The sequence below is a fragment of the Nicotiana sylvestris genome, chromosome 8, assembly GCF_000393655.2.
Source record: "Nicotiana sylvestris chromosome 8, ASM39365v2, whole genome shotgun sequence".
Lineage (NCBI taxonomy): Eukaryota > Viridiplantae > Streptophyta > Magnoliopsida > Solanales > Solanaceae > Nicotiana > Nicotiana sylvestris.
Genome location: NC_091064.1, coordinates 32,137,958 through 32,151,881, shown reverse-complemented (window position 1 = coordinate 32,151,881; position 13,924 = coordinate 32,137,958). Strand labels below are relative to the sequence as shown.

General features: G+C 40.8%; 1 protein-coding gene across 1 annotated transcript; it reads right to left on the bottom strand.

The window, feature by feature from the left end:
* Positions 1-2,999: 2,999 nt before the first annotated feature.
* LOC138874880 (spindle pole body component 110-like) lies at positions 3,000-4,705 on the bottom strand. Its single transcript, XM_070153667.1, has 2 exons — positions 4,260-4,705; positions 3,000-3,264 (listed from the first exon to the last, which is right to left on the bottom strand). The coding sequence occupies exons 1-2, from the start codon at positions 4,703-4,705 to the stop codon at positions 3,000-3,002; spliced, it is 711 nt and encodes a 236-aa protein (XP_070009768.1).
* Positions 4,706-13,924: the final 9,219 nt, after the last annotated feature.

The window sequence follows — 13,924 nt, the reverse complement described above, 5'->3', positions numbered from 1 at the left end:
GAGAGACACCGGCTGTACGATACATTGCAGAGATGCACCCAAACCCTTGCCTGGTACAAAACCATTTTTCAACATTTCAACGGCTACCATGACTAATGCAGCAGCTACCCTCGGCGTTAGAACACATTTCCCTTCTGGAATTTTCTCTGCCGACACAGTGTCAAAAACCTGATAAACCCATAGCCCCTTGTCGTCTTCAAACTCTATGAACGGAACAATGGCATCACTGTGGGCACACAAATTATCCTCGCTGTGCACAACAATTTCCTGTCTATCCCATTCAAACTTGACCATTTGATACAGAGTAGACGGGACCGCTTTTGCAGCAAGAATCCAGGGTCGACCTAACAGCAGATTGTAAGAAATATCCACATCGACCACCTGGAACTCCATGGTAAATTCAACTGGCCCTATTGTAAGTTCAAGCACTATGTCCCCGACTGAATCTTTCCCTCCACCATCGAATCCCCGAAAGCAGATATTGTTCTTGTGAATTCTTTTATCATCCACCTTCAGTTTGTTCAGAGTGGAGAGAGGGAAAATGTTCGCACTGGAACAATTGTCGACCAGTACCCGGGTAACCACGGAATCTTCGCATTTCACCATGAGATAGAGGGCTCTATTGTGTTCTGTACCCTCCACGGGCAACTCATTATCAGAAAAAATAACTCTGTTTACCTCAAATATCTTGTTAGCTGTCTTTCCAAGTGGTTTACTGAGATTTTGTCAGGAACGTGGGCCTCATTCAAGATCTTCATCAAAGCCCGCCGGTGCTCGTCTGAATGGATCAATAATGACAATAGTGAAATCTGAGCCGATGTCTTCCTCAACTGCTCCATAATGGAATAGTCCTGAACTTTCATTTTTCTCAAGAATTCCTCTGCTTCTTCCTCGGTCACAGCTTTCTTCACTAGCACCGGGTTGTCTTTGGAGATCTTAGCTTTTCTCAACTCTTCGGGGGTAAAGCATCTCCCCGATTGAGTCAAACCATGGGTCTCACAAACTTCTTCTTTAACCTCTTTCCCCTTGTAAGTCACTGTCACTCGTTCATAATTCCATGGGACCATCTTGCTATTGACTATCGGTAATTGAGTTACCGACTTGATAATGATAGGGTCAGTGCGGGCCCCCTCTACAATTACAATAGGCTTGTTCGCCACTCCTGGCACAATCACTTTTGCTCTTTCTTGATTTATTGCCACATCACTTGGGGTCCCCTTCTTGGCTACTGCCAATGGTTCATTATTTGCCTTGCTCAACCGGATCACTGATTTCTCACTTGTTGGGCTTTCAACCGGCCTGACTTCACTGGACCGAATAATCATGATGGTTTGTGAAGGCTTCTTGGGATCCCCTCCCCTATGCACTATCTCGATAATATTTGTCTCAGGATGGGCCGACAATAGATTCTGGTTGATATTGGGTGCCTCTGGAGCTTGGACCTTAATCTGATTAGTATCAATGAGCTCTTGAATAACTGTTTTCAATTGCCAGCACTTTTCTGTATCGTGCCCGGAGCACCAGAACAATATTCGCAACTCACAAAGTGATCAAGATTCCACGGGGGAGGATTTGGCAGTTTTGGCTCGATCGGACTTAGCATACCCAATTATCGCAACCTGTGGAAAAAACTGGTATAGGATTCTCCAAATGGAGTGAAGGTTTTCTTCTTTTGCAACCTCTCGTTCTTAAATGCTTGGTTGGGCCGGAAACCTGATCCAGGAGGGTTTCGATAGGCTCTTGGGGGTGGATAGGCATTTTGTGGAGCTAGGTACGTATTTTGTGGGACTGGTGCACGCCATTGTGTGTGGGCCGGAGGTTGGCTGTATGTTTGGGCATGGTGGACAGAAAAATGGGGATCTGGTGATAGGTAGTAGTGTTGTGGTGGGCTATATGGGGTATGAGGGTAGGTTTGGTGGTGGGGTCGAGGCTGGTTATAGTAATGTGATGGGCCCCTGGGTCCGAACCAAGCTCCTGAATCAATCGTTGCTACATCCTCTTTCTTCTCCTTTCCAATTACTCTCCAGTTCCACTTTGAATGGCCTGGGTGGTTGCCTTAATAACCGAATAAATCATGATTTTGTTTGTCTTGAGCCCTTCTTCTACCATACCGCCCATCTTTACCACTTCATTGAAGGACTTACCTATAGCTGATACCAGATGACCGTAATACGTAGGTTCTAAGGCCTGCAGAAAATAACCCACCATTTCACTTTCTTTCATTAGAGGGTCAACCCTTGCTGCCTGTTCTCTCCACCTAAAACCATACTCCCTGAAACTCTCATTGTGCTTTTTCTCAAGTTTTGTCGAAGACAGACGATCCAGAATAGTTTTGAGATTGTACTAGAAGTGACAGGCAAATGCCTGGGCTAGATCATCCCATGTGTACCATTTTTCGTGATCCTGCCGAGTATACCATTCTAGCGCTGATCCACTTAGACTCTGACTGAAATACGCCATTAGCAGCTCGTCTTTCTCGCCAGCTCCCCTCATTTTGCTACAAAACCCTCTCAAATGCGCCACTGGATCACTTTGCCCATCATACAAATCAAACTTGGCATCTTAAACCCTGCCGGTAATTGCACATCTGGAAGCAGACATAGGTCTTTGTAGGCCACACATACTTGACCTCTCAACCCTCACATGTCTTTGAATGACTGTTCCAGGCTTTTAACTTTCCTGAACATCTCCTCTTTTTCGGGATTTTTAGATGGTTTTTCAGTTTCCGCAAGGAGGTCAAAATGAGGAGTGTAGGAATAGGGTTCATGAACCTTGAAAGTGGGCTCCGGGGGGTAATACTGGTTGTCGTGAGTCTAGAACAGAAGCTCACTGGAGGATCAGTGTAATGCAGTAGGTAGGGGTGCCACAAAAACAGGAGTGACTGGTGGAGGAGGGTACGAGACTTGTTTGGGTGGTGGAGCTTGTGATGTATGGGAAGTGGTGTCGTAGCATTGTTGGTAGATGAGAAAGGCCGGAGATGAGTTCACAATGGGAGGTTCCTAGGTCTGAGCCAATGGCGGGATAAAAGCAGGGTTGGCGGGGTAATTTGGCGGTGGGTGCCCTTTTGCCCATGCTTGGTACATTTCAGCCATCTGCTGCTTCAGTTTATACAACTCATATTTTAGATTAACCTCCGATTCTTCCACCTCTTTTGACGGATCGACAATACTTGCCTCAAGTTCCTGGTTGGCCATGTTCAGCTTGTTTTTGGACCAGATGTTGTAAGAGTGAGTTGCCAGAATGCCAATAAAACTAACCACCTGCCTAAACTATAATTTCATCAATAACAAACTTGTTAGCGATTAGGGCTTTAACAGATAAGCAACCACACATTTGAGGAGTGAATGCACCTAAACAGTTAACCGTTTCTATTATGCATTTGATCGGTTGCTTGCATCATCCCGGCTTTTCCTTATTTCCATTTGCAACTTCTCTTTTCTCTTTTTTTTTTCTTTTTCATTTTTTCCTTTCCTTGCTTGGTCTCTCTTTGTTTTTATTCTCTCATGACTCTTTCTTGCTTTGCCATTGTTTCCATCTTACTGTTTCTTATTTTCTCTCTCTTTTCTTTTCATTCTCTCTCTTATTCTTCCTTTTTTTATCACTCTTTTTCTTTCTTTTGGTTTGATCGAATCCTATGGAGATTGCCTACGTATCATAACCCCGCATGAATCAGACCAAGCATAGTTCTTGGAGATAAGTGCATAATATAAATAACAAAACATTTTGGGATTTTCAAATTTTTTCCATAAAATAAAATAGTTTTGATTACAACCACTCATTCTACAAAATTATAAAATTAATAGACTCGAAAAGGGAAATTAACAGACTCTGACTCAAAACAAGACCAACAGACTCTGACAGAAGGTGAAAACAACAGACTCGAAAACCAAAAAACAGACTCCAATAAAAGAAAATATAGACTCACAAACAGACTGACAGACTCTAATGAAAATCATGAATACATTAATGCCTCAAATGCTCCTGGGGCCCGCGGGACATTATTCGGTCTCGCCACGGGCCTATGTACAAGATCCCTTTGAAGCCTTTCCAAATCACTCATTATCTGTCAGACAAACGTCATCACTGCCACGAAGAAAGTGGTGCGAGTCATATCCTCGCATGTTTGGCATTTCACAACAATGTAGTCGGTAATGGCTCTGACCCGCTCTCGGATTCTACCCTTTTCCTGAAGCAAATGCCCGACCTGTTGATTCCGGGCTTCTAACACCTGAGTATCATGGAGATGTTGATTTTGCAACTGTTGCATTTCTTCCTCCATCTGAGCCATCAAATCATAACAGTGTTCCCTATCAGCTTTAAAGTCCTTGGTCTGCTTGGCTGCCTCATTTTCGAGAGTAACTATTTTTCTTTTCACGCTAGTGATTGTCCCTTTATACTTTCTTTTCATTTGTTGCACAAACTGTGTCCGACCTTTTGCGTTTTCCGCCAATTGAGCCCAGACTTTCGCTAGACTGGCCTCAGACTTTTCTAGGTCATCTTGATACTCAAGGTCTTTCTTTTTCAGACTGCTTATAAGTCTTTCATCCGCTTGGCTTCTTTCCGTGTTTCTAGCAGCTATTTTCATCTTCCGGATTTGAGCTTTGAGGGCTTCATTTTCCTGGGTTAGCTTCTTCTTCTCGCCTTCATCTGCGGCGGCTTGCAACCCATTCTCAAACTGAAGGTCCATGACTTGCTTTTCCAGCATGCCTATGGTGGCTCGGTACTCATTTTCTTTGGTCAACCAGTCCCATTGCACCTGTGTTCCATAGGTAAATTGTTGGACATAGGGTTTATTTGCGGGCCTTTCGGGCTCATGATGAACTCAAGATCTTTTACCATACCACACAGTGTAACTAGGCTCCACCTCGCCTCTGGATAGATCTCGTACTTGAGTTCTAGGCTCTAAGAATCTGCACTGATTCCAAATTCGACGCACTCTTTCTTCTGGAAAAGCGGCTTTTGGTTCCAACTCAATAACCTACTGACTCAAATCCTCATCATGTGGGATGGTCTGGTATCGACCTAACTGACGTAGAACTCGGTGCGGAGCATAAGGATGGATACTCCGAAGACCCATTAATAGCAGAAAGCATACCTCAGCCGACATATAAACTACCTCACTGACCGAGAGTCACCCGAATGTCCATTCGATCTTATTTGCAGTCAAAGATCTCAAATGAGCATGCCATGCTTCCGTACCATCCGGGAACTTATAACCCTCTACCTGCTTTTCATGTTTTTTAATGCACTCGAGGCCAGTCATTCCACAATTCAAGTATCCAGGACGGTGGCAAAGGTGTTCCTCCATCCATAATTGTAACAGCATATTGCACCCTTTAAAGAACTTTCCCCCTTCTCAAAAAAGAGTCAGAGCTCGGTAAATTTCTGCCAAAATCATCAGCACTATGGTCCCATTTTCCTTTTTCATCATAAAGTCGGCTATCCCCGTGAGTCCCAACTCTATGTTCCCGTCTTTTCTGGGGCAAATCAAAGTACCCAGGAATGCCATTATAAAAGCTAATCCTCTCTGAGCTTCCCACTTGTCTTGGTTTCCCGTGTGAGTAAGACCGGTATCTAGCGTCTCGAAGCCACGTGGATTCCCGTAACGTCTTGGATGTCCCGACTGATGCTTAACAAGTCCAAAAATTTGTGAGGGGTTACTGTTCTCGGTGCTACCGGGTATTGATTTCTAAGATTCCCCTCGAAACCGACGTAGCCTGCTATCTCTTCCAGTGTAGGAGTTAACTCAAAATCAACAAAGTGGAATACATTATGTGCTGGGTCCCAAAATGGTATCAAGATTTCAATTATGTCCTTTCTCGGCTTAACCTTCAAGAGCCCAATAAGACCACCCAACGCTTTTGTCACAACTTTTTTGCTATTGGCCCCCAAATCATGCCACCCCATATGTAGCTCCAACGGGATCTCTTCACGGACTGAGAAAAGTTCATTTTGAATTGTGCTCCTCCTACACATTTTTTAAGGTGATTTTAATTAAAAGAAAAATATGAATCATTTTGACTCAAGAAAAATGACCATTTTTTTCAGAATTTCCACAAAAATATCCGGCTTTGCCATCACGGCCTTTCAGCACTCCGGAAACAAAGATTTTAAGGTTGTGTTTGCAAACCGTCAAAACCTTGAAAAATGACCAAAGGTGGCTATTCTTGCAAAACGACCTTCCGGCGCCCTTTTGGGGACATTTGGCTATTTTAGACAAGAATGTCATCACCTTACTTATTTGCAATAAAATTAAAATTTTTGTTCTTTTGGGTTATTTTGCAAAAAGGAAGTTGGACCCGATGGGGGTTGGCTACGTATCCCACACCCTGTGAGAATCAAACTGGCGTAGTTCAGGAAAATAAAATAAAACCAACTATTTTTTAAAACAAAACCGTTTTTTCTCTCTTTTTTTCTTTTCATTTTTCTCAATAAATTCGGCAGAGTTTCAGTACCATTTGGACATTGGTTTTCCAAAACAGGTGATTTAACTCACTTAACCCTCACATTGCTATTCTCTTTTTCCCAACTTTCTCCCATTATTCAAAAGCCGGTCAACATGCAAATCCAAATCAAATAAATGCACAAGTAGCAAGTAAGATGCATCAGGATGGTCTTTTCATTTTTGGTACACCTGTCCTACACAGACCCAACCCCTGTGTTGAGTTTCCAAAGTCAAATGTACGTGATGCAAACAAATGTTCCTACTAGGGATCTGGCATGAGGTCTTGTTATACTAGATTTAAAACCTGGGTTTATTGTTCTAGATGTTTGTTCTAGATGTGGCTTATCCGAGCGGACAGCTCGAGCTGAGGGAAGGGGGGGGCAGCGTACCGGGAATACAGAAGCTTCACCGGCTTTGCAACTTGTTCGAACCTCGTTCTAAAATTTGGGATATGACTCTAACAGAAGAGAAGTCACACGAAGTGCACACTCCTCCATGATTTAGAAGACTCAGAGATTAGTAGGGTTTCGTAGCAGTTTATATACAGTTCACAGAATATCAAAGCGGTAAAAGCAACACTTAGCAAATTAGGCTCAAACATGTAACAAAATCAGATAATTAATAAAGCCAACTATAACAATTCATCTAAGCTTGAATTCTGAACCCTAAACCAGAGATTCTGGGTTTGATCCCAGCAGAGTCGCCAGAGCTGTCACACCTCCTTTTTACTACCCCCGGAAGGGTATAAGGGAGTTTTTTCAATTAAAAGTGACAATCGAAACGGGATCATTTTTTATTAAAAGATTCAGAGTCACCACTTGGGAGATTTATGGTGTCCCAAGTCACCTGTTTAAATCCCGAATCAAGGAAAGGGTTGACTCTGTATTACAGTTTGCGAACCAGAAATCCAGGTAAGGAATTCTGTTAATTCGAGAGAAGGTGTTAGGCATTCCCGAGTTCCGTGGTTCTAGCACGGTTATTCAACTGTTATTATTGGTCTAATTATCTGATTAATTACATGTTTTAACCTATGGTGCAACTTTAACTTATTAACCGCTTTTAATTTATTTTAGGAAATATTTAACGTTATTTAAAACACGCCTTGAACCACGCCACATGAAATGCACCCGCAATCCACGACACATTCTATTTAACATTATTGAGAATTGGAGTTGGGTCACATGAAATGCACACCCAAGTTTAGGAAAGTAAATTTTTTAAAATAGCGCTCCTAATGCAACTACGCATTTTTAAGTTTGTGAGGGTCACAGAAGTTCAACTAAATGGCACGCCTCGAATTCTAGAAGGGTCAAAAATCAATTATTCGAAGGCCATGAATTAACTGGCTTCGCTTGTGGCATACTTCGAGTTTAAATTCAGAAAAAAAAACAAAAGGGTTAATTAATTAAGTAAAAGATTAAGAGAACTTGCATCCTTTGCTTCAAAGATAGTGTTTACCAAGCTTAATACTAAAGGGCTGATGTTAGATTGAAACTGAACAATTGGTCCTAATACTAATAACAAGCCTTGTAGACCCCTAACAGGCCAGGCCCAATTGGTCAAACAAGGTGTGAAAAGGGCTCAAGAACACTCCCAGGAGGATGGCAGAAGAACAGGCTCACCGGCCCAGTTTGACATGTTGTTGCTGGGAACCCACTTAACCAAAATTGAAGCAAAACAATAGCCTAGTGGCTTCAGCTATAGACATTCGAGACCAATCATATTCTAATCTGAGGCTGCAATTGAGCAAGACGCAAACTAAGTTTAAAATCCTTTATCAAAAGTACCAAGACCTCCTGCGAGCAAATTACTATGGGAATGCCTAACTAAATTACGCAGATTCCACAATCAATTTCAAACTCGTTTTTAAAAGAACAAATTCGCAGATGAAAAGAAACAACCCCAATGACTACACATCTAACCATTTGCAAAACTTTCAGAGAACAAGTTGATTCAGACCATTGACATGTTCAAGATTGGCTAAGCCTACTAACAAGCTCAAAGAAATTCACAAGACATATATGGCTACAAACCAAAGCCCTTGTTTACTCAAATTGAACCTCTGCAATCAAAGCATCTGATGACAGAACCCCTTAAACATTTGAACTAGGATTCACATTAGGTCATTCTTGTCCGTCTGTCAAATCCTATACTAAGCATCAGTCACATGACAGAAGCTCATAGGAATACTCATTGCTAGTTCCAAAAAACAGTTCAACCCCAACCTCATAGAACACATGCTATTCATCTCAATTAGCACGCCAGCATACTAACTAGAATGTCTGTCTAGATTTACAAATCAGATTTCAAACCAATCATGACTGGATAAATGAACATATTCAAGAAACTAAGATAACACAAAACTACAAATATGAAATATTATTAATTGAACACTAATGGTCTTGTGGGATTATACTGGGTCGTTGTTGTTGTTGTTGTTGTTGTTGTTGTTGTTGTTGTTGTTGTTGTTGTTGAACACTAATGGTCTTGAATTGCATCTCAGTTACAAAGATTTACATCTTGTACTTCATCGGCTAAAGAGATCCAAGATATACCTGGAATTCAAAGCAAAACCGAAAAATGAGGGATCAGCAGCAAACAGTAGCAGCCAGCCCAGATTCAATCAGTCAAATAGTGAAATCAGCTCAAAAAATCCAATGGAACAGTAAACCGATAGCATAAACTCAAATCAAAACTTTTCAAAACCCAAGTTTAATCCATTTCAACCCTAGGTGAATCAGAAATTACTTCAGCAAATTGAAAACCTCAAAAATCACTGAAGAAACTGAATGGAACAGTCATTTTTATGAAGTTTTCAGCCGTTTTTGTTTTTTCTCAATTTTCTATCTCTTAAAGTCTGACTTGAGCTTGAAGAAATGGATACCTTTATAGGCAAGTCACTAGGGGAGCCTAGAGAAATCAGATTTTTCATTTTGACCCTTTTGGAATTTTTGTTTTTGCTTAAAAATCCTTAGGTTAAAATTCAGAAATTCATTTGAGTCCCTACCCCCACCTTCTTGGCAACTTCCTATTCAGTTACAAGAGATTCTTTCACCTAGACTCCCTGAACTACCCCCTAAACAACTGTTAATTACCTTCAAAAACCAAACACCGATATGGGTCAAAGTTGCCCCAGGGTCGAATTAACACAAAACCCAGCCCAATACATGAATATTTATACTAACAGCCCAACCTACAACATAAAATGAATAAGGGAGAAGGAAAGCTGATTCATCAAGCCCTTTAATAAAATTAACGACTGAACTTACATAATTTCATTCAAAACAAAACTCAAACAAAACAAACTCAAATAGATATTAATCCCAATCACGCAAATGAACAACTAGAACTACTGATTTTAATCAAACTGAAATTGATTCAAACACACAGAAATACAAAAATAAAAGACAAAGAAAACAAGAAACAGATGCGAAGAATGGAATAGAGAAAGGAATGATACTGGTCTTAGCCGGAACAAATCGACGAAGGGGACGAGCTTGGCCAGGCGTCCTTGGTCTGGTCAGGAACTAACAAATCTTGAAATGTACCAAAACTATCGTTATCCGATTATTCCGATCAAGCACAATCGTTTAATGGAAGTCCTGAGTCAAATCAAGTCTTGAGAGCGTAGGAATCAGAACATTACTTTTCTTCTCATTTTCGGGTTCAAAGTTGAGGTGAAGATGTGGGGATTTTAGGGAGATTGACAATGACTTAATGTTTGATGGAGTATGGGGAGTGTGTGGTAAAGTTTTAGGACGATTCGGTGGTGGAACGCCGGCGATAATGGTAGAATTCCTTCGAGGCGGCGCTGGTTTGATGAGAGATATGTGAGGTCTGAGAGATGATGATGGTACTAGGTGTCACACCTCCTTTTTACGCGCCCGGGGGCGCAGGGGAGTTTTTTCCAATTAAAGGACAATCGAAACGGGATTGGTTTATTTATTTCAGAGTCGCCACTTGGGAGATTTAGGGTGTCCCAAGTCACCAATTTTAATCCCGAATCGAGGAAAAGAATGACTCTATATTACAGTCTGCGTACCAGAAATCTAGATAAGGAATTCTGTTAACCCGGGAGAAGGTGTTAGGCATTCCCGAGTTCCGTGGTTCTAGCACGGTCGCTCAACTGTTATATTTGGCTTGATTATCTGATTTTAAATACAATATGAACTTATGTGCAAATTTTATCTTTTAACCGCTTTATTATTATTGTTTTTACGAGAATGTGAACGTCGCTTAAAACATATGTCTTTGGACTGCGTCACATGAAATGCACCCACAATCCGGAACATATTTTATTTGACGTTTTGGGATTTGGATTTGGGTCGCATGAAATGCACACCCCAAGTTTTAAGAAAGTAAATTATTAAACACGCGCCTAAAGAGACTATCGCGTCATTATTTTGCGGAGGCCGTGAAATTCGCTAAACGACCCTCCTGAATTCTAAGTAATTTTAAACAAGTATTTACTGAGGGCCCCGCAATTTGCATTTTTGTTTGTCGAGGCTCGTCTCATTCTATTTATTTAAAGGAATTTGCAACGTCATGGAAATGCATCTCAAACCACGTCACAATCAATGCACCCGTGATTAGAGACATATTTCGATTTCGTTGAGATTTGGATTTGGGTCACATAAATGTGCACCCGAGTTTAGGGAGATGCATTATTAAGACGCGCCTAAAGTAACCAACGCATTATTATTTTTGGGGAGGGCCGTGAAATTTGTTAAACGGCCCATCCCAGAATCTAAGTATTTAATACATATATTTTGTGAGGGCCCCGCAATTTGTCCCTTTTATTTGGCGAGGCTCGTCTCATTTTATTTTTATTATTATTATTATTTATTTTTATTTTTATTTTTATTTTATTTATTTTTTTTATATTTTTTAAAGGGATGCCATTTTTACGCTTTTAACCATACTAAACCTTACAGCTTCTTTACAACTAAAATCTCATAACTTGTTAGAGGTTTAATAAAAGAGTTTTAGCGAATGAGTATTTCGGGATTAGTAATAACATGTACTAATAATAATTTTTTTTTGAATGAACTAAGCAAATTAAAGGACGAACAAATTAACGTCAAACTTGTGTCATAGAACGACTAGTCCAACTTAATTAAACGACATCAAATAAACAAGAATAACATAACATAAAAATGAACCAAAATGCAGACAATGAAACATAGGCAGAAAATTTCCAAACCAAATTCTATATTGCATTTTTTTTGAACATTCCGTAACATTTCCTTGTCTAATGCTTGAAGTTTACTAACCTGAACAAACAGAGACGGATAGAACCAGGGACCAAACCTCTACATTGACTTCAACGGACGGACTCGACGAACAACGACGACCTCAACGGAACCGACGACTCGAACCAAGATTGTCAATGACCTCGACACTCATCTTCTCTCTTTCGACGACCTTGACGGACTGTGGGTTGTTTGGGTGATGCGACGCAGCAAACGCAGCCACAACTGCTGCTCGAAGGGAGGCGATGAGACTACTGTTTTTTTTCGGATAATGGCAGTCGAAGGGCAACGACGACGAGGCTGGGGCGCTGGGGGTGGTTCGCGACTGGTTTGGGTAGTATAGATGAAGAAGAACGTGAAGCAGCAGCAATGGAGGAGTGGTCGTGGTCGACGGAACTGGGCAGCGGTTATGGAGGTCGACGGACTGGAGGGGTGGTCGTGGTCGCCGGAACTGGGCAGCAGGTTATGGTGGTTTGATTAGTAGGGTGGTGGTGTTTGGACGACGAGGGTGCGACGGGCAGTTTGGGCAGTGACGAACGGAGTTGGGAGGAGCCGGGGGTGTTTGGACGGTGTCGAAGGGCAGTGACGGGTGGTGGAACGGTGGTGTTTGTTTTTCTTGCTAGGGTTCCGGTCTTCTTCCAAACGAGGAAGAAGATGAACAGTGATGACGAGGGGGGGACTGGTGGTCACTGGTTTTTCGTTTTTTCTCAGTAGGTTTCCTTTCTTTCTTCGTTTGAAGAAGAAAGCGGAACAGTAGTTTTTTTGCCTTTTAAATTTTTCAAAAAAAAATCCCCCCTTTCCTGTTGGCTTTCGTCCGTGTTTTGTATTGGAATGCCCATGAAAATGAGCCCACGCGTGGTGGGGTTCAAGGCATATGTCCCCCACGCGTGGTGGGGTTCCCCACGTGTCCTGGACACGGTTTATTATGGGCTAGGTCCGAAAATTAGGCCTAAAACCGGGTAGTTTGAACCCGAATATTATTCTTTTGCCCGGACCCGAGAAATAGGAACACGTTGCTTAACTAGTCCTATGTAAGCAAAATAACTACCAAAAATAAGACTAGTATTTAAACAAAACTATATATTTTTTTAAAATATTTTTTAAAGATTTAAAATAGCTACAAAATATTAATGAAACTATTTTTTTTTTGTAATTTTCGTTTTTCTTAAATATTAAGATAAAATATGAAGTAATATTTTTTGTATTTTTCAAAGTTAAAATGACTATAGAATATTAATAAAAAACTATTTTTTGTAATTTTCGTTTTTAATAAAGACAAAATATAAAGTAATATTTTTTGTATTTTTCCAAAATTAAAATGACTACAAATCATTAATAGAATTATATTTTTTTGTAATTTTCGAATTTTATATAAAGTACCAAAATAAAGTACAATTTTTTTGTATTTTTCAAGTTTATGAGAAATACATAAACTAAAATTTATATATATATTTTGTGATTTTTTCTTTTTGCAACAAAATAAGGTAAAATAGTTAAAATGACTATATTGGACCCAATTTCACATATTCACGCAAAAAATGTGAAAATTCTCGGGGAGGGTCAAAAATCACGTGCTTACAGCTGCCCCTCTTTGACTGGAAACACGAAGAGTTTTCCGACAAAGAACGACTAAACGTGTTTTTGACCCGACCATTACTTGGACGGACTACACTTAAGGAAAGGGAGGGAATGTGACCGAGCCCTGGTATCTGAGCTGCCTACATATCCTTGGTTATACAGGAATCAGGCCACGTGTAGTTCGGGAATGGGAGGGATAGTGAAGTGTACCGAGGTGAAGAGCCGATCGAGGTTCTGTTCCGTTGAGGTTCCGGTCCGCGGTCCAACAAAAATGAAAACTGAAAAAAGACTAACTAAGCCTATCAGCTACTAGTTACAAGGATTCCTATCTCTTAAGTCTTCTGAAACTTGGTCTTGAGTCTTGAATGGTGCTTCATACAGACTTTTGGACTTGAACCTTGATACTTGCTAGTTGTAGGCGCTAGTTCTTGAGCAGATCACATCTGTTATCCACATCCGTGCTTCGGATTCATTCATTTTTCTCTTTTTTTCTTTTTTTTTTTTTTTTTTTTTTTTTTTTGACTAGCTTTTGTTGACCCTCTCAGACTGTTGACTCGCATTCTTGGGGCGAGATTCTTGTTGCTTCTATCTTGGATTGAGTGCTGGGGATTTTTGTTGTAATCCTTCTGTTCTCCAGTGGGTCACTGCT

What these genes read in the sequence shown, in the direction of transcription:
- LOC138874880 (XM_070153667.1), bottom strand. Translation starts at nt 4,705, where the DNA reads ATGCTGGAAAAGCAAGTCATGGACCTTCAGTTTGAGAATGGGTTGCAA. An exon ending in ATGGAGGAAGAAATGCAACA is followed by an intron (nt 3,265 to 4,259) that starts GTTGCAAAATCA and finishes ATTATAGTTTAG; the next exon opens with GCAGGTGGTTAGTTTTATTG.